Source organism: Arachis hypogaea, chromosome 4 (genome assembly GCF_003086295.3).
Source record: "Arachis hypogaea cultivar Tifrunner chromosome 4, arahy.Tifrunner.gnm2.J5K5, whole genome shotgun sequence".
In the NCBI taxonomy this organism is placed as follows: Eukaryota; Viridiplantae; Streptophyta; class Magnoliopsida; order Fabales; family Fabaceae; genus Arachis; species Arachis hypogaea.
The window spans coordinates 43,288,718-43,312,513 of record NC_092039.1 but is presented as its reverse complement, the minus strand read 5'-3'; the positions used below and the strand labels follow the sequence as shown (position 1 = coordinate 43,312,513).

Genomic DNA, 23,796 nt, shown 5'->3' with positions numbered 1-23,796 from the left:
TGATTTTTATGATTTTCTAATTTTTTTTTTATTTTTATTGATTTTTTTCGAAAAACATTTTTGGAAAAACGAAAAATAAAAGAAAAATTTTGAAAAAGATTTTTGAAAAGAAAATTACCTAATCTGAGCAACAAGATGAACCGTCAGTTGTCCATACTCGAACAATCCCCGGCAACGGCGCCAAAAACTTGGTGTTGTTGCCGGATTAAAAACTTGGCACCATTGTGGGTTGGAAACAATTGTTTGAATTTTTGTTCGAAATTGATTGTTCCCCGGCAACGGCGCCAAAAACTTGGTGGACGAAATTGTGATTCCTTTTTTTTTTGTAATTGGATTTATACTCTGAGGGCATTGTTTATTTCCTTCACAATCTCGTTCAACTAACCAGCAAGTGTACTGGGTCGTCCAAGTAATAACCTTACGTGAGTAAGGGTCGAATCCACAGAGATTGTTGGTATGAAGCAAGCTATGGTCACCTTGTAAATCTCAGTTAGGCAAATTAAACATTATTTATGGGTTTGAGGATAGGAATAATAAAAAGAAATAAATAATAAAAGGGATAGAACACTTATGCAGATTCATTAGTAGAGGTATCTTTTAAGTATATACAGCTGCTGCATGGCTCAAGGACGCCTGCTCTTCCATTGCTTCTACTCAATCCTTCTTACTCCTTTCCATGGCAAGCTTTGTATTGGGGTTCACCATCAACTGTGGCTACTTTCATTCCTCACGGGGAAATAACCTGTGCGGCTGTCACTCGCACAGCTAACCAGTCTGGAGGCATCACCCATGGCTGATGGCTACATCCCATCCTCGCAGTGAAAACTATGCTAACGCACTCTGTCACAGTACGGCTAATCACCGGTTGGTTCCCGCTCCTACTGGAATAGAATCCCTCTTTTGCGTCTGTCACCAACGCCCAGCAGGTTAAAGTTTGAAGCACGTCACGGTCACTCATGATCGGAATCCTACTCGGAACACCACAGACAAGGTTGGACTTTCCGGACTCCCAGGATCCTACTCGGAACACCACAGACAAGGTTGGACTTTCCGGATCCAGATGAATGCCGCCAACTATCTAACTTATACCACGAAGATTCTGTTGGGGAATCTAAGAGATATGCATTCAAGCTCTGTTGCATGTAGAACGTAAGTGGTTGTCAATCACGCGCGTTCATAATTGAGAATGATAATGAGGGTAATCTGACTCATCACATTCATCATGTTCTTGGGTACGAATGAATATCTTGGAATAAGAATAAAAGAGAATTGAATAAAAGAAGATAGAATTTCATTAATACTTGAGGTACAGCAGAGCTCCACACCCTTAATCTATGGTGTGCAGAAACTCCACCGTTGAAAATACATAAGCAAAAGGTTCAGGCATGGCCGAATGGCCAGCCCTCTCCATGATCAAGTGACCGAATAATGAAAGACTTAAAGTGGTCAAAAGATGTCTAATACAATAGATAAATGTCCTATATATACTAGACTAGCTTCTAGGGTTTACATGAGTAAGTCATTGATGCATAAATCCACTTCCGGGGCCCACTTGGTGTGTGCTTGGGCTGAGCTTGATGAATTCACGTGTAGAGGCATTTCTTGGCGTCAAACTTCAGGTTATGGCGTGTTTTGGGCGTTCAACTCCGGATCATGACGTTTTTCTGGCGTTTTACTCCAGACAGCAGCGTGTACTTGGCGTTCAACGCCAAGTTACGTCGTCATTCTTCGAATAAAGTATGGACTATTATATATTGCTGGAAAGCTCTGGATGTCTACTTTCCAACGCCGTTGAGAGCGCGCCAATTGGAGTTCTGTAGCTCCAGAAAATCCATTTTGAGTGCAGGGAGGTCAGAATCCAACAGCATCAGCAGTCCTTTTGTTAGCCTTCTTCAGAGTTTTGCTCAAATCCCTCAATTTCAGTCAGAATTTACCTGAAATCACAGAAAAACACACAAACTCATAGTAAAGTCCAGAAATGTGAATTTAACATAAAAACTAATGAAAACATCCCTAAAAGTAGCTCAAACTTACTAAAAACTATATGAAAACAATGCCAAAAAGCGTATAAATTATCCGCTCATCAATCAACCACAAGGAGGCCAAGTCAGAGTAGAGGCACGCGAGTACCAGAGCGGTGTGGGTGTGGGCAACGACCTGTGCTCCGATGGTTTGGAACGGAAACCCACCCAAATAAGCCCTTCTTTGGATGCCCAAATTTCAACGTGAGTGTTTTCTGAAGATTTATTGTTGGCTATTTTGATGGTGACTGTTAAATTTCATGTTCACAGTAGTGGAAGAAGATGGTGTGGGTTCTTTCGATGGGCAGACATTGTAGAAGATGATAAAGGATATTTGGAAGATACTGCTGCATACAACAATGAAGAAGTGAGCGTCAGTCTTGCTTTGAGGATTGGCAATTTGGAGGCTGAGTTAAAGACTCAGAAATATATGATGCAGATGTTAGGATTGCTGTTTTTTTCTATGTTCGTTGTTGTTTTAGTTGTGATGGTAAAGATTTAAGAACTTGTTTTAGTTGTGATGGTAAAAATGTAAGAACTGTGCTTGAAAGCTGTTAATGAATGGATTGAAATTGTTTAGCTTATTGGTGTGTTATTTGTAGATAGATATAAACCAAATAGAATCTAAACTAAATAAACAGAAGAGGAAGTTGATAATAGTAGTTGTAGATTATAAACAAGACAATAATCAATGTAACACAGTTACAGTTGATGACATAAAGATAAACATACTGAAACAGCTACCTTTGAGGATAAACTCTGTTAAACTATCTACTACCAGAAAACCAAAATAAACCATACAGTCTAGCCAAAATAATAAATTCCATGTATATTGTTAAATCCAAAATAACAAAAAATCCAAAATATCAATCAATGCCCAAATCCCATGTATTTTGTTAAATCAGCTGCTAGAACATCCAAAATCAATGGTTTTTCTTCCTTGGTGCCTTGAACTGTGATGTTGGAACAAACTTCATGAACCTTGCCAACCTTGAAGATGTGGCTGCACTTGCTCCTTGCATGGGATCGACAGAAGTAGTTACTGGTTGTGGTGAGGTCCTCCGTTTGGTTGGCAATTTAGGTGGCCTTGTTGTTGGTGTGGTGGTGCCTGCGTAAAGTGTAATAAGTTGTATGAGTTAGTGTGAAAAAGGGAGTTAAATTTAGGAAGTAAACAACAAATATTTTGGGATCTTTTATACCTCATCTTGTGTTCCACCATAGCTTGGTTGGGACAATTCAACCTCTTCAGCTTGCGATGCAGACACTGGTGGTGAAATGTCAGCTGCTGGAGGTGCCGGATTGGTAGTGTTGCTTGATTCAGTTGCAGGTGTACTCCCAGTATGAGTAGCTTTGGCCTTGGAAGCTGCCACAGCAGCTGCTGCAGTCGCAAGAGCAGCAGCAAGCTCATCAGCTCTCTTCTGTTTGCATCCCCTCTTGGTGTGGCCCTTTACACAACAATATGTGCATGTGAATGGCTTGGGCTGTCTCTTTAGGGTAACAGTCTGCTTAGCTTTCTTGTTTAGACTAGTACCCTCATCAGCGTCCTTTCTTCTTTTGGTTGTGAGCTTTCCTGGTTTCCGTTTGATATTTGGAGCCTGGGGCTGACTATATGCTGATTTTTCCCACATGGATTGACCCGGGAGAGGATTGATGTAATGTTCATAGGTCTTCCTGTATGAATCCATTGTGACCAAGGGGTGACAGAAATCCTCTGGTCTCTTGTTCACCCGTGCAAGAGCAGCACATGCATGAACACAGGAAATGCCTACAGCACACCAAATAAAAGGCAATTCAATTCCAGACCATGTCAATTCCAGACCATGTCAATTAATAGTTCAGGTAAAAACACCCTAAAATGAATCTGATGATAAACCAAATGAAAATAAATAGAATGAAAATAAATATCATGTAAATGTAACAAAAATTACCTGTTAACATCCAGAACTGGCAGGTGCAAAGTCTTTTGCCTAGATCAACAACCATGTTTGTTGGTTGTCCATGGATCTCAAACTTCTCATAGGCTTCATCCCCAGTCCATATAGGAACCCACATCTTTGACTCTTTCCTTACCTTTTCTAACCGGCTCTGAATAACTGGAGGAAGTTTTCCAACGTGGTTGTTCAACTTTATCTTGTTCTTTGCAATGGACCTCATAACGAACATCCTTACCTCTTCAAGCAGTGTGATGATTGGCTTGCTCCTAGCCTCTTTGATCCTGGCGTTGAAGACCTCACATGCGTTGTTGCATATATTATCCAGCTTTGGCCTATGGCTAAATTGAGACTTCATCCATGAATGCCTAGGCCACTTGTTAAGGTATGTCCATGCTTCCTCACTGACTCTTTTGATCTTGTCCATGTTGCCTATAAAATCTTGGAAAGTGGTTGACCTTGCAGCATCCCAAAGGAGTCTCCGTAACTCAAGATCCTTCCACTGTTTGTTGAAGTTTCGCCACAGGTGCCAAACACAGAAACGATAGTGGACCTGTGGCATGACCTCCTCCACAGCCGAAATCAACCCCTGCAATTGATGGAAAGATATATCAGACACCAAGAAACCAAAATAACCAAACATCAATAACAAATCACCCTAATTAATCAATAACCAACCACCCTAAATAATCAATTACCAATCTGACTAAATCAGCAAACCACCTAAATAATCAAACTACTTAAATAACCAAAGACCCTAAATATTCAGACAACCTAAATAACTAAACAAATAACATAATGTACATAACAAGTGAAATCAGCAAGTTACAATTGTCTATACCAAATAAAACATAGAATCAAATAGTTTAAACAATAAACAGATATACATTTTAGTTACAATATAAACTGTCTAACTTCTGCATATCAGATATGAAACACCACCCATTAGCCTTATAATCTCCTAAATCATCGTGGAGTAACTCTAAAAACCATTTCCAGTTCTCCTTGTTTTCAATGTTGACTATAGCCCAAGCAACCACATAAATGTGGTGATTTGCATCTTGTGCGACAGCTGATAATATCTGTCCACCAATCTGCGTCTTTAGAAATGCTCCATCGAGGCCGATTAAAGGTCTACACCCAGCTTTAAACCCGTTCTTGCAACCACTCAAGCAGATGTATATTTTATCAAACATTACTTGTCCGTCAGGCAATGGAGTAACCCCAATCTTTACAGTGGATCCCGGATTGGTCTTTAGCAGCGTTTCAGCATAATCCCTTAACAAGGCATACTGTGCCTTTTTAATCCTCGTATACAACATTTCTTGCATCAGCCAAGGCTCGTTGATGAGCGGATAATTTGTATGCTTTTTGGCATTGTTTTTAGTATGTTTTTAGTATGATCTAGTTAGTTTTTAGTATATTTTTATTAGTTTTTAGTTAAAATTCACTTTTCTGGACTTTACTAGGAGTTTGTGTGTTTTTCTGTGATTTCAGGTATTTTCTGGCTGAAATTGAGGGACCTGAGCAAAAATCTGATTCAGAGACTAAAAAGGACTGCAGATGCTGTTGGATTCTGACCTCCCTGCACTCGAAGTGGATTTTCTGGAGCTACAGAAGCCCAATTGGCGCGCTCTCAACGGCGTTGGAAAGTAGACATCCTGGGCTTTCCAGCAATATATGATAGTCCATACTTTGCCCAAGATTTGATGGCCCAAACCGGCGTGGCAAATCAGCCTCAGAAATTCCAGCGTTAAACGCCGGAACTGGCACCCAAATGGGAGTTAAACGCCCAAACTGGCATAAAAGCTGGCGTTTAACTCCAAGAAGAGTCTCTACACGAAAATGCTTCATTGCTCAGCCCAAGCACACACCAAGTGGGCCCGGAAGTGGATTTTTATGTCATTTACTCATTTCTGTACACCCTAGGCTACTAGTTTTCTATAAGTAGGACCTTTTACTATTGTATTTTAAAATCTTTCGATCTTTAGATCTTTGGATTGTTTTAGATCCTTTGATCATCTTTGGACATCTAGTTCTTAGATCATTGGGAGGCTGGCCATTCGGCCATGCCTAGACCTTATGCTTATGTATTTTCAACGGTGGAGTTTCTACACACCATAGATTAAGGTGTGGAGCTCTGCTGTACCTCGAGTATTAATGCAATTACTATTGTTCTTCCATTCAATTCCGCTTGTTCTTGTTCTAAGATATCACTTGTTCTTCAACTTGATGAATGTGATGATCCGTGACACTCATCATCATTCTCACCCAAGAACAAGGTGACTGACAACCACTCTTGTTCTACAAGCGATCAAGGCTCTAGTGAATATCTCTTGGATTCCTGATTGCACGATGCATGGTTGATCGCCTGACAACCGAGTGCTCGTCTGACAAACGAGCCAACCATTCCGTGAGATCAGAGTCTTCGTGGTATAGGCGAGAACTGATGGCGGCATTCAAGAGAATCCGGAAGGTCTAACCTTGTCTGTGGTGTTCTGAGTAGGATTCAATGACTGAATGACTGTGATGTGCTTCAAACTCCTGAGGGCGGGGCGTTAGTGACAGACGCAAAAGAATCACTGGATTCTATTTCGGCCTGATTGAGAACCGACAGATGAATTCCGCTATGCTGTGACAGAGCATATGCAATCGCTTTCACTGAGAGGATGGGAGGTAGCCACTGACAACGGTGAAACCCTTGCTTAAGCTTGCCATGGAAAGGAGTAAGAAGGATTGGATGAAGACAGTAGGAAAGCAGAGAGACGGAAGGGAAGGCATCTTCATGCGCTTATCTGAAGTTCCTACCAATGAATTACATAAGTATCTCTATCTTTACTTTTGTGTTATTTTCGTTCATCACCATTACTATTTGAGTTTGCCTGACTAAGATTTACAAGATGACCATAGCTTGCTTCAATACTAACAATCTCCGTGGGATCGACCCTTACTCGCGTAAGGTTTATTACTTGGACGACCCAGTGCACTTGCTGGTTAGTTGTGCGAAGTTGTGTAATGCCATGGTATTGAGCTACCAAGTTTTTGGGGTTCATGACCGGGGATTATGAGAGTTGTGAAAAAGTATTGTTCACAATTTCGCGCACCAAGTTTTTGGCGCCGTTGCCGGGGATTGTTCTAGTTTTGAGCAAGCTTTTGGTAACATCAGTGCCAAGATCCGGCAACAACACCAAGTTTTTGGCGTTATTGCCAGGGATTGTTCAAGTTTGGACAACTGACGGTTCATCTTGTTGCTTAGATTAGGTATTTATTTTTTTCGAAATTCTTGAAGATGAATTCTAGAGTTTCATGATGATTTGTTGAAATCTGGCTGGCTGAGAAGCCATGTCTAATTTCATTGGACCGAGGTTTCAACTTATCATCACAAGAGCTTGTTGATTTCTTATCAATCTTGCTTTTGGAGCAGTGATCTGCTAAGGCTTGGCTGGCCTTTGGCCATGTCTAGTGTTTTGGACCGAAGCTTTCTTTGAAAGCTTGGCTGGCTGTGAAGCCATGTCTAATTCCTGGACCGGAGTCTTAGACTAGCATTGCACTGATTCCTGGAATTCTCATTAAGAATTTTGATACCTTTTTCCACTTAATTTTCGAAAAACACAAAAAAAAAATTGAAAAAAATCATAAAATCAAAAAAATATTTCTTGTTTGAGTCTAGTGTCTCATCTTAAGTTTGGTGTCAATTGCATGCATTCATTCATATGTCTTAGTGATCTTCAAGATGTTCTTGATGATTTACTTGCTCTGATCTTTGAATTCTATTGACTTGAGTGTTTTGTGTGTCTCATTTGCATTTTCATTTTGTTAATGTCAGTAATATACAAACTGCTAAGTTTGGTGTCTTGCATGCATTGTTATTTGATTCTTGTTGCATTTTGATTTTTCCTTATTATTAAAAATCCAAAAATATTTGTAATTTGTGTCTTTTCAAGTCAATAATACAGAGAATTGAAGATTCAGAACATACAGCAGAGGAATTGCACAGAAAAAGTTGGGCGTTCAAAATGCCCAGTGAAGAAGACAGACTGGCGTTTAAACGCCAGCCATGGTGCCTGGCTGGGCGTTTAACGCCCAAAAGGGTAGTAGTTTGGGCGTTAAACGCCAGAATGGATACCATTCTGGGCGTTTAACGCCAGGATGGCTAGAGGGGAAGATTTTGTTTTCAAATCAAATTTTTTTTAGTTTTCAAAATCCTTTCAAAATCAAATCTTTTTCAAATCAATTTTCCAATCAAATCTTTTTCAAAATCAATTTCTTTCTATTTTTAAAGATACTTACTATCAATTAATGATTTGATTCAACATTTCAAGTATGTTACCTTTTCCGTTGAGAAAGGTTTAATGTTTGAATCATATCTTTTCTTGTTAGGCAAGTCATTAACTTTTAAAATCAAATCTTTTTAAAATGTTTTTCAAATCATATCTTCTCAATCACATTTTTTTAAATCAATCATATCTTCTTAACCACATCTTTTTCAAAATAGTTTTCAATCAAATCTTTTTGACTTCTAATTTCAAAATCTTTTTCAAAAATCACTTGATTTCTTTTCCATTTTCATTTTCGAAAATTAAGTAATGTTTTTCAAAAATGTTTTCAAAATTTTTCACTTAATTTTCGAAAATTACTTCCCTCCTTCTCACATCCTTCTATTTATGGACTAACACTATTCCTTAATGCAAAATTCAAACTCCATCTCCTTTGATAAGTTCGAATTTTCTACTTCTGTCTTCTACTCTTCTTTTCCTCTGACACCTAAAGGAATCTCTATACTGTGACATAGAGGATTCCACATTTTCTTGTTCCCTTCTCTTTCATATGAGCAGGAGCAAAGACAAAGGCATTCTTGTTGAAGCTGATCCTGAACCTGAAAGGACCTTGAAGAGAAAGCTAAGAGAAGCCAAAGCACAACTCTCTTTAGAGGACCTGACCGCATTCTTCAAGGGAGAAGAACTCATGGCAGCCGAAAACAACAACAATGCCAACAATGCAAGGAAGGTGCTGGGTGACTTTACTGCACCTACTCCCGACTTCTATGGGAGAAGCATCTCTATCCCTGCCATTGGAGCAAACAACTTTGAGCTTAAGCCTCAATTAGTTTCTCTAATGCAACAGAATTGCAAGTTCCATGGACTTCCATTGGAAGATCCTCATCAGTTTTTAGCTGAATTCTTGCAAATCTGTGACACTGTTAAGACTAATGGGGTTGACCCTGAGGTCTACAGACTTATGCTATTCCCTTTTGCTGTAAGAGACAGAGCTAGAACATGGTTGGACTCTCAACCTAAAGAAAGCCTGGACTCTTGGGAAAAGCTAGTCAATGCCTTCTTGGCAAAGTTCTTTCCACCTCAAAAATTGAGTAAGCTTAGAGTGGAAGTCCAAACCTTCAGACAGAAGGAAGGAGAATCCCTCTATGAAGCTTGGGAAAGATATAAACAATTAATCAGAAAGTGTCCTTCTGACATGTTTTCTGAATGGAGCATCATAGGTATTTTCTATGATGGTCTCTCTGAACTGTCCAAGATGTCCTTGGATAGCTCTTCTGGAGGATCTCTTCATCTGAAGAAGACGCCTACTGAGGCTCAAGAACTGATTGAAATGGTTGCAAATAACCAATTCATGTACACTTCTGAACGAATTCCTGTGAACAATGGGACTAGTCAGAAGAAAGGAGTTCTTGAGATTGACACTCTGAATGCCATACTGGCTCAGAACAAAATATTGACTCAACAAGTCAATATGATTTCTCAAAGTCTGTCTGGAATGCAAAATGCACCAAGCAGTACTAAGGAAGCTTCATCTGAGGAAGAAGCTTATGATCCTGAGAACCCTTCAATGGAAGAGGTGAATTACATGGGAGAACCCTATGGAAACACCTACAATCCTTCATGGAGGAATTATCCAAATCTTTCATGGAAGGATCAACAGAGACCTCAACAAGGTTTCAATAACAATAATGGTGGAAGAAACAGGTTTAGCAATAGCAAACCTTTTCCATCATCTTCTCAGCAACAGACAGAGAGCTCTAAGCAGAATACCTCTGACTTAGCTACCATGGTCTCTGATCTAATCAAAATCACTCAAAGTTTCATGACTGAAACAAGGTCCTCCATCAGAAATTTGGAAGGACAAGTGGGTCAGCTGAGCAAGAAAATTACTGAACTCCCTCCTAGTAATCTCCCAAGCAATACTGAAGAAAATCCAAAAGGAGAGTGCAAGGCCATCACCATGGCCGAATTCTGGGAGGAAGAAGAGGCAGTGAACGCCACTGAGGAAGACCTCACTAGACGTCCACTGGCCTCCAATAAGGAACCATGGGAATCTGAGGCTCAAACTGAGACCATAGAGATTCCATTGGACTTACTTCTGCCATTCATGAGCTCTGATGAGTATTCTTCCTCTGAAGAGGATGAGTATGTCACTGAAGAGCAAGATGCCAAATGCCTTGGAGCAATCATGAAGCTGAATGACAAGTTATTTGGAAATGAGACTTGGGAGGATGAATCCCCTTTGCTCACCAAGGAATTGAATGACTTGTCTAGGCAGAAACTGCCTCAAAAAAGGCAGGATCCTGGGAAGTTTTCTATACCTTGTACCATAGGCACCATGACCTTCAAGAAGGCCTTGTGTGACTTAGGATCAAGTGTAAACCTCATGCCCCTCTCTGTAATGGAGAAATTAGGGATCTTTGAGGTGCAAGCTGCAAAAATCTCACTAGAGATGGCAGACAACTCAAGAAAACAAGCCTATGGACTTGTAGAGGATGTTCTGGTAAAGGTTGAAGACCATTACATCCCTACTGATTTCATAGTCCTAGAGACTGGGAAGTGCATGGTTGAATCCATCATCCTTGGCAGACCCTTCCTAGCCACAGCAAAGGCTGTGATTGATGTTGATAGAGGAGAGTTGATCATTCAAGTGAATGAAGAATCCTTGGTGTTTAAGGCCCAAGGGTATCCCTCTGTCATCATGGAGAGGAAGCATGAAGAGCTTCTCTCAAAACAGAGCCAAACAGAGCCCCCACAGTCAAACTCTAAGTTTGGTGTTGGGAGGCCACAACCAAACTCTAAGTTTGGTGTTGAACCCCCACATTCAAACTCTAAGTTTGGTGTTGGGAGGTTCCAACACGGTTCTGAGCATTTCTGAGGCTCCATGAGAGTCCTCTGTCAAGCTAATGACATTAAAGAAGCACTTGTTGGGAGGCAACCCAATGTTTTATAATTAACTATTTTCTTTTGTTATTTTATGTCTTTTGTAGGTTGATGATCATAAGAAGTCACAAAATCCATGAAAAAAGCAAAAACAGAATGAAAAACAGGAAGAAAAACAGCACACCCTGGAGGATGCACCCACTGGCGTTTAAACGCCAGTGAGGTTAGCTGGTGGGCGTTTAACGCCCAGTCTGGCACCATTCTGGGCGTTTAACGCCAGAAAGGGGCACCAGACTGGCGTTAAACGCCAGAAAATGGCAAGATGCTGGCGTTAAACGCCAGAAATGGGCACCAGCCCGGCGTTTAACGCCAGAAATGGCACAAAACGTGATTTTGAATGCCATTTGGTGCAGGGATGACTTTTCCTTGACACCTCAGGATCTGTGGACCCCACAGGATCCCCACCTACCCTACCACTCTCTCTCTTCTTCACCACTCACCTTCATCCTTCATAAAACCCCACCTACCTCACCATTCAAATTCAAACCACTTTCCCACCCAAACCCACCCTCAAATGGCCGAACCCTACCCTTCCCCCTCTCCTATATAAACCCTCCTTCACTCCTTCATTTTCACACACCTTAAACACCACTTCTCCCCTTCTTGGCCGAAAATTAAGCCATTCCCTTTCCCCTCTTTTCTTCTTCTTCTACTCTATTCTTTCTTCTTTTGCTCGAGGACGAGCAAACATTTTAAGTTTGGTGTGGCAAAAGCATTGCTTTTTGTTTTTCCATAACCATTTATGGCATCCAAGGCCGGAGAAACCTCTAGAAAGAGGAAAGGGAAGGCAAAGGCTTCCACCTCCGAGTCATGGGAGATGGAGAGATTCATCTCAAGGGTGCATCAAGACCATTTCTATGAAGTTGTGGCCTTGAAGAAGGTGATCCCCGAGGTCCCTTTTTCACTCAAAAAGGGTGAATATCCGGAGATCCGACATGAGATCCGAAGAAGAGGTTGGGAAGTTCTTACCAACCCCATTCAACAAGTCGGAATCTTGATGGTTCAAGAGTTCTATGCCAATGCATGGATCACCAAGAACCATGACCAAAGTGTGAACCCGAATCCAAAGAATTATCTTACTATGTGTTCATACCCTGACCGGGCTCCTCCAAACTCGGCGAAATCCATGAAAGGTCCGACCTCGTCCCAAGGCCCACGCCTGAGGTCGGACCTCGGACTATAAAGCTAAAAAGGCCCATCAAAAGGAAACGCGGCCCAAAACCTAAAGGCCGAAAAGGCCTAGGAAAGGCGGTTCCACAAAGATAGAGATAAAACTCCCAAAAGATAAGATAAGATAAGAATATCTTATCCAGGGAAGATCACGGCCAACTACTATAAATACACTGGAGCACCCAGGTATAACTCATACTCTGATTCTACTCAATACCTGCTCAATACCCTTGCTAACTTAAGCATCGGAGTCCCTTGCAGGTACCCCCCACCCTCCGGCGACGAAGGATCAGCACCACCACCAAGTCCAACAAGTCGGACACACCAGCTCCGGCCGCCGTACACATGCCAGACACGTCGGCTCCGACCAACACAGAAGATCTCATCCGAGATCGACCTACAGTTTCAGGTAACCCTCGGAACATTGGCGCCGTTGCCGGGGACCTGGAAGTCATCCCTCTACCATGGCAGACGACCCTCTCAACAATGACCACGCTGCATCAAAACAAGAGGAGGAAGTTGACACCGGAGAACGACCGGACAGCCCTCTATCACCACGCACTCCAGGAGGAAACAAACAGAATCGCCCAAAGACATCACTCCCAAACAAAGACCCACAAAATCCCGAAAAAGAAAAGAGCTCGGAAATTCTAGAAGCAGTCCGGGCACAACAAAACCGACTGAAACAACTCGAAGAGGACATAAAGAAGCAAAAAGAAACTGAACAAGATCTAAGAAGGGAGGCTCGCAAGCGCAGAGAATTAGAAGAAAAACTGCGGAAAATAGAGGCCAACCTGAAAGATCGGACAGATCGCGGCCCCACCCCCGAAGGCAACCATGATCCCTTCACGCAAGAGATCATGAAGGAGAAGGTACCGCGAAACTTTAAACCACCCGATATGGATCTCTACGACGGCACCACCGATCCAAGTCACCACCTCAGCAACTTCAGAAGCAGAATGTACCTAGTCGACGCCTCCGACGCGATTCGGTGCAAAGCCTTCCCCACCACTCTCACCAAGTCAGCCATGAAGTGGTTCGACAACCTGCCACCAAGATCAATCACCAGCTTCGAAGACCTAACCAAAAAATTCCTAACAAGGTTCTCCATTCAAAAGGACAAGGCAAAACATGCCCCTAGTCTACTCGGGATCAAACAAAGCAACCAAGAAACTCTCCGAGAATACATGGAGCGATTCAACAAAGCCTGCCTGGACATACAACACTTGCCCACTGAAGCAGCCATCATGGGACTAGCAAACGGCCTAAAGGAGGGACCGTTTAGCCAATCCCTATCCAAACGATACCCGACCTCCCTATACGAGGTGCAGGAACGGGCAGAAAAATATATCAACATGGAGGAAACCTCCCAGCTAAGAGACTCTTCTAGGAAGGAATCAACCTACCCGCTCCGAGATCGAGATCGGGAACAGAAAAAGAAAGAAGAATCCAACTCGGACAAGCCACGGAAGTACCATAGCTACACTCCCCTCCGAATTTCCCTAGTAGACGTCTACAGAGAAGTATGCCACACCGAAAAAATCCCACCGCCCCGACCTCTAAAACACAAGAGAGCGGGGAGAGATCGGTCCGAATACTGTGAATACCACAAGCTCTACGGTCATTCTACTAACGACTGCTTTGACCTAAAAAATGTTATAGAAAAGCTAGCCAGAGAAGGAAAACTCGACAGATACATAGCAGAGAAAGGAGAAGAGACCAAGAAGAGAAGGCGGGGAGATAACGAAGATCGGGCCGAACAAATCCCGCGAACCCCTGAGAGGCACGTTCACATGATAAATGGAGGTTTTGCAGGCGGAGGAACATCCAGATCCTCGCGAAAAAGACACCTCAAAGAAGTCTATCATGTCTGAGAAGACAGTCCCCTACCCGAGTTACCTCCTATCTCATTTACCCGAGAAGACGCTCAAGGGATAATACCCGGGCACGACGATCCAATGGTAATCACCATTATCCTAGCAAACGCCAACTTACATCGAACCCTGATCGACCAGGGAAGCTCAGCAGATATCCTGTTCAAAACAGCCTTCGACAAGCTCAGACTCGAAGAAAAAGAACTAAAGGCCTATCCCACCGACCTATTTGGGCTAGGGGATACCCCAATCCATCCCTTAGGATACGTCTCGCTACACACTACCTTTGGAAGAGGCGAGCAATCTAAAACGTTAAGCATCGACTACATTATAGTCGACGTCACTTCAGCATACAACGCCCTCATCGGGCGACCAACCCTAAATATACTGGCAGCTATAGTCTCGACCCCACACCTCTGTATGAAGTTCCCTACCGCAAAAGGAATCGCCACCCTAAAAGGCGACCAAAAACTAGCACGGCGATGTTACAACGAAAGCCTGAGCCTAAAAGGAAAAGAGATCAACACAATAGAACTCGGACGAGTTCAAGCCCGAGAAGATCTTCGGCCACAACCAGAGGGAGAAACCGAGAGAGTCCAGATCGGGAACACATCTGAAAAAGTAACAAACATAGGAGCAAACCTCGAAGCAAGCCTAAAAGAGGAACTCATAACCCTCCTAAAAGAAAACTCCGACCTCTTCGCCTGGAAAGCCTCCGACATGCCAGGCATAAGCCCCGACCTGATGTGCCATAAGCTATCAGTGTACCCGGGATCCCGACCTGTCCAACAAAGACGCAGGAAGCTCGGACCCGAACGCATGCAAGCAATAGAAGAACAGGTACAAGCACTACTAGATGCAGGGTTCATTCGGGAAGTAAAATACCCCCTATGGCTCGCAAACGTGGTCCTGGTAAAAAAGCCCAACGGAAAATGGAGGATGTGCGTCGACTACACGGATCTCAACAAAGCCTGCCCCAAAGACCCATATCCACTACCAAACATCGACGCCCTAGTAGACGCAGCCTCAGGCTATAGATATCTCTCCTTCATGGACGCATACTCGGGATACAATCAAATCCCGATGTACGGACCCGACCAAGAAAAGACCTCGTTCATAACCCCAAGGGCAAACTGCTGCTACGTAGTAATGCCCTTCGGGCTGAAGAACGCAGGGGCAACCTACCAGAGGCTAATGAACAAAGTGTTCTCAGAGCACATCGAACTACAACTGGAGGTGTACGTCGACGACATGCTGGTAAAGACACAAGAAGACAGAAACTTGCTGACTGACCTCGCCAGTGTCTTCAGCACCCTCAGAAAACACAACATGAGACTTAACCCGACGAAGTGCACCTTCGCCGCAGAAGCCGGAAAGTTCCTAGGCTTCATGCTGACTCAAAGGGGCATCGAAGCGAATCCAGACAAATGCCAAGCGATACTCAATATGAAGAGCCCAACGTGTGTCAAAGAAGTACAACAACTGAATGGAAGGCTGGCCGCCCTATCAAGATTCTTGGCAGGATCAGCGATAAAATCACTACCTCTCTACTCACTCCTAAAGAAAGGGAAACCCTTCTCGAGGACCCCGGAGTGCGAAAAAGCCTTTCAAGAGTTCAAGGAATTCCTCGGGCAGCCACCAATCCTAACCCGACCTTTAAAAGGGGAAGAGCTCGTACTATACCTCTCGGTCGGACATCGAGCAGTCGCTTCAGCATTAATACGAGAAAATGACCAAGGACAACACCCCATATACTTTGTAAGCAAGGCACTACAAGGGGCCGAATTAAACTATCAGAAAATAGAAAAATTCGCCTACGCCCTAGTGTTCACAGCTCGGAGGCTCCGTCCCTACTTTCAAGCCCACACCATCAAAGTCCGGACAAACCAACCCATGAGACACATCCTACAAAAAACAGACCTGGCAGGACGGATCCTACAATGGGCGGTGGAACTATCCGAGTTCGACCTCCACTATGAAGCCCGGACTGCCATAAAATCTCAGTATCTAGCCGACTTCATCGCAGAATACACTGAGACCCCTGGAACCCCACTCTCATGGAACCTGTATGTCGACGGGTCCTCAAACAAAACAGGAAGCGGAGCCGGTGTTATACTCGAAAGCGACCAAGGAACGCGGATAGAACTATCCCTAAAATTCGAGTTCAGGGCTTCGAACAACCAAGCCGAATACGAGGCCCTACTAGCAGGTCTAAAGCTAGCCGAAGAAGTCGGAGCCCAGAAAATCACAATCTTCAGTGACTCCCAGGTCGTCACGTCACAAGTAAATGGAAGCTACCAGGCCAAAGACCCAACTATGAAAAAATACCTGGACCAAACACAGGCACAATTGCGCCACTTTTCAGAAATACAAATCCAGCACATACCTCGGGGACAAAACGCCCGGGCAGACGCCCTCTCAAAGCTCGCCAGCACCAAGCCCGGAGGCAACAACAGAAGTCTCCTCCAAGAAACCTTACAATCTCCCTCCGTGCTAAGAGAGGAAGAAACGCTAAATATATCCAACCAACAGCAAGGGTGGATGACCCCCATACTCAACTACCTGAAGTCGGGAACTCTCCCCGCCGAAAGAAAGGAAGCTAAAAGACTCACGAAAGACGCCCAGAATTATACACTAATTCACGGCGTATTATACAGAAGAGGATTCTCAAACCCCCTCCTTAGGTGCGTCCCAACCTCAGAAACAAAAAGCGTCCTCGAAGAAGTCCACGGAGGCATGTGTGGGAACCATCTCGGAGCTCGGGCACTATCCAAGAAAGTAGTCAGAGCCGGGTTCTACTGGCCGACCTTGCAAAGAGACGCAACGGAGTTTGTGAAAATTTGCCCCCCTGCCAAAAACACGCCAATTTTCACAAGGCACCACCCGAAGACCTTATCAGCATCACCGCACCATGGCCCTTCGCAAAATGGGGACTCGACCTACTCGGCCCGTTCCCACAAGGACCAGGGCAAGTCAAATACCTCATAGTAGGGGTCGACTACTTCACAAAGTGGATCGAAGCTGAACCCTTAGCCACCATTACGGCTCAGAAAAGCCGCAAGTTCCTATACAAAAACATTGTCATAAGGTTCGGAGTCCCCTACTCCATCACAACAGACAATGGAACACAGTTCACGGACACAAGTTTCCAGAACTTGGTGGCCGAACTAAAAATCAAACAGCAATTCACATCAGTCGAGCACCCACAAGCCAATGGACAAGCAGAGGCTGCAAATAAAGTCATCTTGGCCGGGCTAAAACGAAGACTCCAAGAGGCCAAAGGGGCATGGGCCGAGGAACTCCCCCAGGTACTATGGGCATATCGGACAACCCCACACTCTACAACGGGAGAATCCCCATTCCGACTAGCTTACGGGATGGAGGCAATGATTCCTATCGAAATAGATGAAGGGTCGCCCAGAGTCATCTTCTACAACGAAGGAGGCAACCCACAGGCACAAAGGGAAGAACTCGACCTCCTCCCCGAGGTCCGAGAAAGAGCCCGAATCCGAGAAGAAGCCTTAAAACGGCGAACGGCCCTCAGATACAATCAGAAAGTAATAAAGCGAAGCTTCTCCATTCACGACCTGATTCTAATCCGAAATGACATCGGAACACAAAAGTCGGGAGAAGGAAAGCTAGCTGCAAATTGGAAAGGACCCTACAAGGTAACAGAAGTCTTAGGGACAGGCTACTACAAAGTATCCGACCTAGAAGGCAATGAGCTGCCCAGGGCCTGGCACGCCTGTAATCTAAGGCGGTACTACAGCTAGAAAAACTTAACCCGAGGTGTACTCTTTTTCCCTACAAGGGTTTTTTAATGAGACACCCGGTTAAGTAAGACACCCAACCTAGTCAAAGGGTAAACACTCTGTAAATATTCTTTCTTTTTTAAATACTAATCAAATTTCTCTATTTTCTTTTCTTCTTCCTCATGATAAAACAAATCCTAGAAAGTACCCCACCAAGGCGCATTAATTTATGCTCGGCAAAACGCAAAAAATCATTTGCCAAAAGACCATACGAGGTCGGCAAAGATAAAGCGACGAGGTTCAAATTAATGTGAGAAGTTATAAAGTAACTCTGAAAAGGCTCAAAAGGCCAAATAAAAAGAGATTACAAAAATAACTTAGAAGGCCGACAAACGACAAGGTCGGACCCAACAAAGGGAAAGTTATAAAGTAACTCTGAAATGGCTCGAAAAGCCAAATAAAAAGAGATTACAGAAATAACTTAAAAAAGCCGACCAACGACAAAGTCGGACCCAACAAAAAGGAGGTACTCGAGCACCCGAGGTTCGAGAAAAAGCTCGGACCCAAGAAAGAAGCCTTAAAACGGCAAGAACCAAGATTTCGAAAAACGCTTACTAAAAAGTTGCTTTGCTAAAAACAACTAAAAAGTACAAAGCGAAAGAACGAAATCAAAGGAAGTCCAGAAAACGCTTACTAAAAAGTTGCTTTGCAAAAAACAACTAAAAAGTACAAAGCGAAAGAACGAAATCAAAGGAAGTCCAGAAAACGCTTACTAAAAAGTTGCTTTACAAAAAACAACTAAAAAGTACAAGCGAAAGAACGAAAACAAAGGAAGTTTCAAAACGCTAGCTAAAAAGTTGTTATCCGAAAACAACTAAAAAGCACAAAAGCGGAAACAAAAAGTCAAAACGCGAACAAAAACACCGCATAATAAAGTTACTACAAGTAGCTAAATAAAGCAAAAGGTGTCCAAAGCATCCAAAAACAAAAAAGCCCACAGGCCGGGCAAAACACCAAAAAGATTACAGAGGATCAAGGTCCTTTCCGGACTCCACATCAACAGCAGGCTGCGGAGGAAACATAGATATCGGGACTGCATCGACAGCAACGTCATCCCGGTTTGAAACCTCCACACCAGATCCATCCCCGACCAAAGGTGAAGTCGGGTTCTCAACCGGAACTTTGGGGTCGGACATCGGAACCTCATCCTCGGTAGGAGCAGGAACAATCTTTCCCTCCACAACGACGTTATCCGTACTGAATAAGCTCAGATCTAGGTCGGGAGCAAGAACTCGGACCTGAGCCTTCAAATTCTCAAACATAGCATCCATACCCTTGGCCACATGACCTTCTAGCTCGTAAAAATCATCCCGAGCAGATTGCAACTACTCCTTTGTCTCCACAAGCTCGGCATATAACCGAGTATAATTCTCCGCCGCCACCTTCGCCATCTCCTCAGATGTCTTCGCTGCCGCCACAGCCGCGGTAGCTTTAGTTTTCTCTTTCTCCAAGGAGGCCTCCAGCTCAGTAATCCTGGCAGCCTTCAGTTGACTAATCTTATCAAGCTCAGACTGAGCCTTCTCAAGTCGGGAGCTGGTCGCACCAATGGGGGATTTCTTGAACTCCCGGGCAATAGCGGCATGAAGACTAGCCATCCGGACACAGCTCCGCGCCATATACTGAAAATGATGCTCCATAGACACATCATCAGTAGAAATAAAGGCCTGGGGGAGAATATGCTGCTCAATCCAACCAAGAGCATCAAAGTCCTTATCATTGAAACCGGCAAGCTCTTGAGAGGTCTTCTGCTTCTTGGGAGGAGGACCCGAGAACGGAGGAGGAGAAGAAGTAGCAGGCCCAGAGGTCGGAGGATCCTGACTTATAGCTCGGAACTGGGGAGTCGGAATAGTCTTCGACCGAGTCTGAACACCCACAGTAGTCTTCTGCGGAGAAGATCGGGCAGAAGCCTCCCCGGCCTCAATATTCCGAGCAGCCACAGACTTCTTCGTCCGACGAAGGAATTTCATGGAATCCGCCTGAGAAGACATCTCTGCAAGAAATAAAAAAAAGGATTACCACAACAGAAATTCTACCAAAAACAAGCAAAACCAAAATACTAAAAAGATGAATTTCGGAAGAGGTCGGGAACTACCTAACTCGGAACGGAGAAGGCTTGGATCTCCCAACATTTTCTTCGTGTCCAAGTGAGGTGCCCGACCCCATAAACTGCTCACCACACCCACAAAAGCCTGCTCCACCTCATCTAGACTCTCAAAGGTATACTTAACAGACACTACATTCTCCTGCCAACAAAGAGGAAAAGAAGGCTCCCCATTCTCATCTAGAAAGAAAGGTCGGACGTCTCCAGTAGCCCGGACCTTGAAATAAAAGTTCTTAAAATCATGAAAGGACTCATCATACAGGGTACAAAACTTTCTTCCCTGGTTAGCCCTAAAAGAGACCCAGGATACCTTCCCTCCACCCGACCCCGGCTTCGTCAACACAAACAAATAGGAAAAAAGAGAAATAGAGGGAGAGACACCCAAAAACTGACACAAAAGTTGGAACAGCTTTAAAAATGCCCAAGAATTTGGATGGAGCTGCGTAGGGGCAAGGTTACAAGACCATAACACCTCGGACTCCAGGTCGGTAAAAGGAAGTCGGACACTCAGCTTAGAGAAAAAGCAATCATAAGCATAAAAGAAGAGCTTCTCGGAACTATCTAAGGGCGGGAAGCACACTCTCTCCTCGGAGTCCGGGGCTACTAGTTCATAATCCCTCTCAGACTCTCTATCTTCACATATGCTACATTGCCTACGAAACCTAGCTAAATACTCAGAATCTACCACAGAAGGGACTCTTAGAGGAACAGGATCTACCCAACCAAGACCACTTGGAATCTTGGTCGACATCGCTTGAAGAACCTTTCGAGACATAAAATTCTTGCCTACAAAGAAGGATACAACAGCAAGCAAAATCACATAAAAGCAGACAGCAAAAACCCATTCAGCAAAGCAAAAAACAAAGATCTCTTAGAAGAAAATACAGCAACCCGGAGCAAAATACCAGAGAACAAAAAAGAGTCCCCCCCATGTACAAACAACTGGCGGCGCCTCTTTTCGGGGCAACCCAAGCATAGAGAAAAAGAAACAAACAAAGAGCCACACAAAGGAAACAGAAGCATATGTGCACAAGAAAAAAAGAGGGGAACAAACCTGGAAGAAAGAAACGAGGACGACAAGCTCCGAAACAAGGAGAACGGAACGGCGGCGCAGAGGAAACCCCGGAAAAACGCACGGAAAGATTCGGGGAAGAAGAACAAAGAGAAAAGAAAAAGCAGTGCTCGAAAAAGAGATGGCGAAAACTCAGAAAACTGGAAGGGAACAGAATAAACGAAGAAAAGGAAGAAAGGGGCAAATAAATAATGCCTTCACAAAAGCCCGAACGGAAATCGAGGAGAAACGGTAAAATGCAATAAATGCAGGAACGGCCATTTTCGAATTTTGAAAAACTACTATGCCCGAGCTCGACCTCCCAAAAAGAACGAACTCGGGCAGGGGCACTGTTCATACCCTGACCGGGCTCCTCCAAACTCGGCAAAATCCATGAAAGGTCCGACCTCGTCCCAAGGCCCACGCCTGAGGTCGGACCTCGGACTATAAAGCTAAAAAGGCCCATCAAAAGGAAACGCGGCCCAAAACCTAAAGGCCGAAAAGGCCTAGGAAAGGCGGTTCCACAAAGATAGAGATAAAACTCCCAAAAGATAAGATAAGATAAGAATATCTTATCCAGGGAAGATCACGGCCAACTACTATAAATACACTGGAGCACCCAGGTATAACTCATACTCTGATTCTACTCAATACCTGCTCAATACCCTTGCTAACTTAAGCATCGGAGTCCCTTGCAGGTACCCCCCACCCTCCGGCGACGAAGGATCAGCACCACCACCAAGTCCAACAAGTCGGACACACCAGCTCCGGCCGCCGTACACATGCCGGACACGTCGGCTCCGACCAACACAGAAGATCTCATCCGAGATCGACCTACAGTTTCAGGTAACCCTCGGAACACTATGGTTTGGGGAAAATACTTGGATTTTAGTCCGGAAAGTGTGAGGGTGGCGTTCAACTTGCCTATGATGCAAGGAGATGAACATCCTTACACTAGAAGGGTCAACTTTGATCAAAGGTTGGACCAAGTCCTCACAGTCATATGTGAAGAGGGCGCCCAATGGAAGAGAGATTCAAGAGGAAAGCCGGTTCAATTAAGAAGGCATGACCTCAAGCCCGTGGCTAGAGGATGGTTAGAGTTCATACAACGCTCAATCATTCCCACTAGCAACCGGTCCGAAGTTACCATAGACCGGGCTATCATGATCCATAGCATCATGATTGGAGAAGAAATAGAGGTTCATGAGGTTATAGCCCAAGAACTCTATAAGGTGGCGGACAAGTCCTCTACCTTGGCAAGGTTAGCCTTTCCTCATCTCATTTGTCACCTCTGTTATTCAGTGGGAGTTGACATAGAGGGAGACACCCCCATTGATGAGGACAAGCCCATCACTAAGAAGAGGATGGAGCACACAAGAGATCCCACTCATCATGAGATCCCTGAGATTCCTCAAGGGATGCACTTTCCTCCACAAGACTATTGGGAGCAATTAAACACCTCCCTAGGAGAATTGAGTTCCAATATGGGACAACTAAGGGTGGAGCATCAAGAACACTCCATTATCCTTCATGAAATTAGAGAAGATCAAAGAATCATGAGGGAGGAGCAACAAAGACAAGGAAGAGACATTGAGGAGCTCAAGCACTCCATAGGATCTTCAAGAGCAAGGAAGAGCCACCATCACTAAGGTGGACCCGTTCCTTGATTTCCTTGTTCTTTATTCTTCTGTTTTTCGAATTTTATGCTTATGTTTATCCATGTATGTGTCTTGTGATCATTAGTGTCTTAGTGTCTATGCCTTAAAGTTATGAATGTCCTATGAATCCATCACCTTTCTTAAATAAAAATGTGCTTAATTGATAAAAGAAAGAATTGCATGAATTTTGAATTTTATAACAGTTTAATTATCTTGATGTGGTGGCAATATTTTTGTTTTCTGAATGTATGCTTAAACAGTGCATATGTTTCTTGAATTTGTGGTTCATGAATGTTGGCTCTTGAAAGAATGATGAAAAAGGAGACATGTTACTGAGGATCTGAAAAATCATAAAAATGATTCTTGAAGCAAGAAAAAGCTATGAAAAAAAAATCGAAAAAAAAAGAGAAAAAGAAAAGAAAACGAAAAAAAAAAGAGAAGAAAGAAAAATAAAGTTGTGATCCAAGGCAATAAGAGTGTGCTTAAGAACCCTGGACACCTCTAATTGGAGACTTTAGCAAAGCTGAGTCACAATCTGAAAAGGTTCACCCAATTATGTGTCTGTGGCATGTATGTATCCGGTGGTAATACTGGAAGACAGAGTGCTTTGGGCCACAGCCAAGACTCAATAAGTAGCTATGTTCAAGAATCATCATACTTTACTAGGAGAATCATTAACACTATCTGGATTCTAAGTTCCTAAAGAAGCCAACCATTCTGAATTACAAAGGATAGAGTGAGATGCCAAAACTATTCAGAGGCAAAAAGCTAAAAGCCCCGCTCATCTAATTAATACTGATCTTCACAGATGTTTTTGAGATTCATTGCATATTCTCTTCTTTTTATCTTATTTGATTTTTAGTTGCTTGAGGACAAGCAACAATTTAAGTTTGGTGTTGTGATGAGCGGATAATTTGTATGCTTTTTGGCATTGTTTTTAGTATGTTTTTAGTATGAT

General features: G+C 43.6%; 1 protein-coding gene across 1 annotated transcript; it reads right to left on the bottom strand.

Annotated features, from left to right (window-relative positions):
* Positions 1-3,214: 3,214 nt before the first annotated feature.
* On the bottom strand, positions 3,215-5,274 carry LOC112794845 (uncharacterized). Its single transcript, XM_025836820.1, has 5 exons — positions 4,851-5,274; positions 4,757-4,787; positions 4,651-4,675; positions 3,950-4,541; positions 3,215-3,786 (listed from the first exon to the last, which is right to left on the bottom strand). Exons 1-5 carry the CDS (start codon positions 5,272-5,274, stop codon positions 3,215-3,217), a joined length of 1,644 nt encoding a protein of 547 aa, XP_025692605.1.
* Positions 5,275-23,796: the final 18,522 nt, after the last annotated feature.